Raw genomic sequence first — 6,000 nt, forward strand, 5'->3', positions numbered from 1 at the left:
TAAAAAAATCATTTTTAGCATCCATATACTGTAGCTCTATCATTTTGACTGGGGTTATTAATGTCATTTCATCCCATATTCAAGGATATTTGAGACTTTTTACAAACGCCATTTAAGCTTGCCACCAATCAACAGCGATCAGATTAGGTGGTAAGCCTTATCTTGGATTTCATGAGGGAGGTCTCATCATGCAATTCATGGGCCTCGGGGTCTCCCCTAATTTCACCAATTGCATGGAGGGGTAAAACTAAATTTCACAGAAAACAAAAGCTAATGGAAAAAATGTAACATAGGAATGATTGAGTGCACTAAAAAATACATCTTCAAAGTTCATATATATATAAGTTTTGGAATGGGCTTATTATTTTGTGAGAATGATCTTTATGGTGAGGAGATCATCCTCATCAAAAATCAGCTCATTCCGAAACTTCTAACCCCATGTTTACAAATTGAAGAATCGTGGACCGTCCACTTTTTGTAAATCATTTTTGATGGGATTAGAAATTTCGGAGATCATCCTCACCAAAAATCAGCCAATTCCAAAATTTATAACCCATGTAAAACAAAACATGTAGGGTAAATAGTAGGGTCCCAAACATGCCCCTATATATATATATATATATATATAATACTCAAAACCTTATATAATCACTTAAGATATTAGAAGATACACCACTTTTAATAGAACAGATATAGTTGGTAATACAAAGGTATCAGGCTAGTAAGGCATATGTGAAGTGATGATGCCACGATCAAGGTTCAAATCCTGTTAAAGCCACTTTTATATCAACCACTCACCCCATGCTAGCCTAGAAAAAAAAAATTATAGATGTTCAAGCAATCATATTACTTTCAAAATTTCAAGTTAATACCATTTCAAGTTTCGTCGCTCTCAATGCAAATAATTCGTGCATCTGATATCACCCTTGGAGTCAGAAGTGCTGGCGTTTCCAGTAGAGAGAAAAGGATAACCATGGGGATTGGCTGAGACGGTCTGTTTAACTCGAGAAACCTCCCCTAAAGTTTTTTTTCCTTCAAGAATGCTCACCACTTCAGACATTGTAGGCCTTAGCACGGGGGACAGTTCGGTGCACAAAAGTGCTAATTCCTATATCATGCTTGCTTGTTCCTCTGAATAGTCTGGTTCACATACGACAGTTTCTTCTACCAACTCTATGAGTCTCCCCTTGCGGCAGAAAACGTAGGCCTGTAGTCAGACACACCATACATAGTATACTTTGAGTAGTTGTTAATATACTAACAGTATCATAGTGAAGTGTGTTGTCGTCGTCTTAGTCTTAGTGTGGAGGAAGAGTGGAACTCATTTGCATTAATTAACAAATCTTCAACCATGGTACACAAATTAACATATTGCTAACAATAATACAGTACCTTGTCCAAAAGGAATTCGGTCTCCTCATTTGGATTGTACACAGCATTACTCTGCCCGCTAACAATTTCCAGGGTGACAACTCCAAAGCTGTAAACATCTATTTTTTCTGTTAATATAGCTCGCATTGCATACTCAGGTGCCATGTATCCACTGCAAGAGAAAAATAGATTGGGTAGGCATTTATATTGTCTCAATGAAAGTGAAAATTTGAATGTAAAATTGAGGATTTGTTTGATTACTGTGTTCCACCTGCTCTGGTCATTTGTGTGTTTTCCACATCATATTCTCTAGCCAATCCAAAATCAGATGTCTTAGCATTGAGGTTTCTGTCTAACAAAACATTGCTGGGCTTGATATCCTTATGAACAATCTTCGGTTCCAATTCTCCATGGAGGTAAGCTAAGCCCTTCACTATTCCAAGGCAAATCTTATACCTTGTTTGCCAGTTAAGTAACAACTCGGATCTTGGACCTGTTGATCACCCAATCTCTACTCACCACATTTTAAGGGGAAATTAAAATTAAACAATCAATGCGAGGTTGCTCTGGATTACCAAATAAAGCGTGTTGGAGAGAATTGTTTTCCATAAACTCGTAAATTGTTAAGATTTGGTCATCTCCCAAACACCATCCCAGAAGTTGTACAATATTTTCGTGTTTTAAGGAAGTAAGTACAGTTACTTCACTCATAAATTCACGCATTCCTTGCATTGACTTTGGTGAAATCTTCTTCACTGCCAGTACACTTCCATCTTTCAATTTAGCCTGCATTCATATGAAACTATGCTTTTGGTTTATATATCAAACGAAAGCAAAAGTAGGAAAAAGATATTAAGTTTCCATAACAGAAAGAATGCCTCATAAACTGTCGATGAGCCTCCTTTGCCAATCGCCTTATTGTAGCTGAAATTTTGAGTAGCATCCACTATCTGCTGAAAGGTGATAGATCTTTTTAGAAGCTCTGGGCCTTGGAGTTCTGTCTCAAGGGAGAAACATATATGTTAATGAGCAAAAATTATCAGTGAGTGCATAGTGTTAAAATCTATTCCATAGTGTACTCACCATATTTTTTGGCATTGTACTTGAACTCCCTAAAATTAAGCATTTCGTCTTCACTCTTTTCATCGACTGAATATTCTTCTTCCTTTTCTTCCTCTTCTTTATCCTCCATCGTTTCGTCATCAGTTTCTTCCTCTTCTTTCTTCCTCCAGATTCCAACGTAATTAACTTCACAAGGAAATGACTGCAACATTTTACACCGGTTAACCTCCACAAACCTTAATGATGGCATCACACTCTGCACAATCTCCCACTGCACCTTCAACCTAGGCAAGTACTTCAAGCACAACCCCTGTATTTTCCAAGATTCTTCCTTGCTGCCACAGAAGTCAGGACTCATGCATAAAAGTTCCCCACTCTCTATGCAAAGAAATTGCATGTCGGGAAGGAAAGTGGGACTGACCCATTTTGGTTGAGCATTTCGATTGAAGTATCGAAGATACAACTCTTGAAGATGAGGAGGTGGCAAAAGGTTATCCAGCTTCTGCAGAATCTGTTTTTTCCAACCAACTTTGAATTCAATAGATAAAATCTTAAGTTGATGGAGCCGTGACATGACCTTCAGTTCATCATCTGCAATTTTTTCTTTTCCATAAATGCTTATTTGTAGTACTCTGAGTTCGGTTTAGTCCTTGAGCTCTCCAACTCCAAGGACACAACCATATTTACTTGACCATCCTAGATTGAATCCAGATAACACTTGAAGTCTGGAGAGCTTCGAAAGCCCGTGGGGAAGATTTTGAAGAGAAGGGCAATCAACTTCTCTAAAGTTGTGAGAGATATGTGCAGCCTTTTTAGCCTACTACATGCAGTCAAGATCAAAATCTGGAGGTTTCAGAGCTCTCCAATGGACCGGAAGCTCTTTAAGATCAGCAACTCCCTGAAGATTGAGATATGCTAGGCGTTTTTGGGATGTGATCCAGACCCATAGATCCTTAATACCAACACCTTCAAGCTTACCGTGAGAAAGATCCAACACCCTGAGAGACTTTACTTTCACCAATCCAGTATTCCGATAGAAAAGAAACTGACAGCTTAAAAAGGCCCGTAGCTCTAAATTACTCTTTGGGGATTTCACATCTATTATGCTTGTATACCCCAAACGGCGAGAATGTACATCGAATATTTGCCTGTTTCGATGATCAAAGCTACAAAACAATTCCTTTTTTGCAATACTAGTGATCAAATTCCGAACCATTTTGTGCATTTTTACAGCTATAGACTCTTCCATCGTAATGCCTCTGCTTCACTGATTCAACTAGACCGTTGTTGATCAGTTCTGACAGACACTCAAAGGCCATTTCTACTGCAGTTTTTGGTTCTTTTCCACTGACGAAACCCTCTCCGACCCACCAATATACCAATTGATCAGCGCTGATCTCATAGTCTTCAGGAAAAATAGAGAAACACAGTATACAATGTTTCAAAAGAGGTGGAAGATCGTCATAGCTCCGTTGCAGAGAAGCAATTAGAGAGAAATCGCCACCTTGGTTCACCAACTTATCATGAAAATCATTATTAATTTTCTTCCACTCGCCAAGGGACTCTCTTTTGGTGGACAACAATTTTCCTATTCTCTCAATAGCTAGTGGAAGCCCCCCACATTTCTTCACAATTTCCTTCCTAACCCCTTCAAAATGAGAAATCGTGTGCATGTCACTACTTGCCGAAAATGCAACTTTGCACAATAATGACCAGCTCTCATTTTCATCAAGAACTTTGGGTCAGTGAATCCGTCTTCTCACAACACCCATACTTCTTACTACAATTTTTCTTGTTGTGATTATGACACTACTGTTGCATCCCTTCCCTTCTGGCAGGGCCTCAGATATCTGATCCCACCAACTGTCAATGCTCCAAACATCATCCATGACTATAAGATGAGTCTTATTCATGAGAGCTTGCTGAATTATGTCCTTGTATTTGCCCCTAGCGGATCCACTTTCACCCTCTCCCAATTGTTCCATTATGCTCCTCGTTATCTCTCTCATGTCAATTTTTTCAGTTATTGACACCCAAATTCTCTTCTCAAACCATGTGACTACTTGTTCATCGTGGAAAATCTTCTGAGCAATGGTTTTTACCTAAACCTCCGATTCCCACAATCCCAACTCGTTGTTGTTTCCCGTCTATTGGCTGAATCCACTGTTTTATATCTTCTGTATCATCTATCAAACCGATTGCGTAAAATTTTGTGTGGTCCATCTCATCATACTTCTATTACTTTCTTGGTGGCTCTTACGAGTAATCTTAGCTAAGAATGGATGTCAGTAGGTTTGAATGTGGTTCTCCAACCGCGTGATGTGCTTTTTAATCTCCTTCATCTCCTTTCCCGTTTCAGCACGAAAGGAGCATTCACCGAGGGGAAACTTCCATTGCATGGACTCAGCTTGAAGTTGGCAATCTAATAGCACGTCATCAACATCATAAACTATTTCCCTCAGTTTATCCAAGTTTGCCTTGACAGACTGATAAGGACAATTACTGCTTTCGATCTTTTGCACGTCGGAGAAAAAAGCCTTCATAAGGCCAAACTGCTCCATCATGTCATCCAATTCACTCTCAAATTCAATTAAGACCTTTCTCTGATTATCAAGTGAAGTATATATTTGTTCCACAAGGAGCTGAAGTATTGCATTTGTGACTGGCTCTGCCATTGCCACTCCTTTCTTTCTCTCTGTTATATATTCAACCATTAAATCAAACGAATGCATGTAATGTTTACATGTGGTATCAAAGCAAAGGTGTTGTGTATGTGAACACCCTTGTGAAGCTCACTTAGTAATTTAGTCAAACACCTATTGAGTATTTAACCAAACACCTTATATGCTACACCTTCCAAGACCTTGTTTGATAATAGCAATGAAGGGTAACCCAACTAAGAATAGCAAATGCAAAGAATATAAACAACTGTACAAAGAAAAGAATAAGAACACAATACCCACAACACGAGATTTTAAGTAGTTCACCCAAAGGCTATATCCACGGAGGTATGAGCGTTGGAGCTCGATTTCACTATGAAGAAAATAGGGCAAATAGATTCAAAGACTCCCTTTATTACTCAAATTAACCTTCTACTAGATCTCAATCTTCCCAAATCTCTTAACCTCTCATCTTTTGGGTTTCTTTCTTTCTCTACTCTCTTCTCTATAAAAGACTTAGACTTGAAGTTAGACTTCTTACAATAAAATAACAAAACCCTTTTTTAGAAGTACCATATAAGTGGGCCACTTACATAAGTTACAAGCTCAACCCAAATTACCTTGGATTAACCCAACTATACACACACTTGGACCAAACCTAATTGATTTTTAAGCCATACTTCAAAAAAAAAAAAAAAAAGATTCTTGAACATGTGATTTTCAAATTGTAATAAATATGATATACCGTAAAAACAGATTATAGATATTTATACAAGCCTAGTGAATTTGCAACTCTGGCAACATCTAGCTCTTCTGTTCTTCTTATTCTTAAAGTGGTGTTATGATGTTTTAATTAGAGCATTTATTGAACTATTAGTATTAGTTTTGTTTTGTTTGAGAGACTACA

At 38.0% G+C, this 6,000-nt stretch overlaps 3 protein-coding genes across 4 annotated transcripts; all 3 read right to left on the minus strand.

Annotated features, from left to right (window-relative positions):
• Positions 1 to 710: 710 nt before the first annotated feature.
• LOC147392066 (disease resistance RPP13-like protein 4) lies at positions 711 to 3,201 on the minus strand. Of its 2 annotated transcripts, XR_015183169.1 has the most exons (3): positions 2,455 to 3,201; positions 1,947 to 2,368; positions 711 to 1,864 (listed from the first exon to the last, which is right to left on the minus strand). XR_015183169.1 is itself a non-coding variant. In XM_086459754.1 (2 exons), the coding sequence occupies exons 1-2, from the start codon at positions 3,005 to 3,007 to the stop codon at positions 2,187 to 2,189; spliced, it is 735 nt and encodes a 244-aa protein (XP_086315880.1). In that variant the 5' UTR covers positions 3,008 to 3,201; the 3' UTR covers positions 711 to 2,186. The 2 variants fall into 2 exon arrangements, 1 of the variants encoding a protein (XP_086315880.1); XM_086459754.1 differs by having other exon boundaries at positions 711 to 2,368.
• A 52-nt stretch (positions 3,202 to 3,253) lies between these two features.
• On the minus strand, positions 3,254 to 4,418 carry LOC147392067 (disease resistance RPP13-like protein 4). Its single transcript, XM_086459139.1, has 3 exons — positions 4,208 to 4,418; positions 3,691 to 4,081; positions 3,254 to 3,599 (listed from the first exon to the last, which is right to left on the minus strand). Exons 1-3 carry the CDS (start codon positions 4,416 to 4,418, stop codon positions 3,254 to 3,256), a joined length of 948 nt encoding a protein of 315 aa, XP_086315265.1.
• Positions 4,419 to 4,718: 300 nt separating this feature from the next.
• Positions 4,719 to 5,108, minus strand: LOC147392068 (putative disease resistance protein RGA3). The gene has a single exon (XM_086459140.1). The coding sequence runs from the start codon at positions 5,106 to 5,108 to the stop codon at positions 4,719 to 4,721; it is 390 nt and encodes a 129-aa protein (XP_086315266.1).
• Between the last annotated feature and the right edge of the window lie 892 nt (positions 5,109 to 6,000).

Source organism: Akebia trifoliata, chromosome 11 (genome assembly GCF_017979445.1).
Source record: "Akebia trifoliata isolate Shusen 1 chromosome 11, ASM1797944v1, whole genome shotgun sequence".
Taxonomy (NCBI): domain Eukaryota; kingdom Viridiplantae; phylum Streptophyta; class Magnoliopsida; order Ranunculales; family Lardizabalaceae; genus Akebia; species Akebia trifoliata.

Excerpts from the sequence above, each read along its gene's own strand:
- LOC147392068 (XM_086459140.1), bottom strand. The coding sequence starts at position 5,108 with ATGGCAGAGCCAGTCACAAATGCAATACTTCAGCTCCTTGTGGAACAA.
- LOC147392066 (XM_086459754.1), bottom strand. The coding sequence starts at position 3,007 with ATGTCACGGCTCCATCAACTTAAGATTTTATCTATTGAATTCAAAGTT. Across the intron at positions 2,369-2,454 it reads GTACAATGCCAAAAAATATG|AACTCCAAGGCCCAGAGCTT; the intron begins GTGAGTACACTA and ends CCCTTGAGACAG.
- LOC147392067 (XM_086459139.1), bottom strand. The coding sequence starts at position 4,418 with ATGGAACAATTGGGAGAGGGTGAAAGTGGATCCGCTAGGGGCAAATAC. Across the intron at positions 4,082-4,207 it reads AAGAAAAATTGTAGTAAGAA|GGGTTAGGAAGGAAATTGTG; the intron begins GTATGGGTGTTG and ends CTCATTTTGAAG. Across the intron at positions 3,600-3,690 it reads GTTGAATCAGTGAAGCAGAG|CTTTGATCATCGAAACAGGC; the intron begins GCATTACGATGG and ends ATTGTTTTGTAG.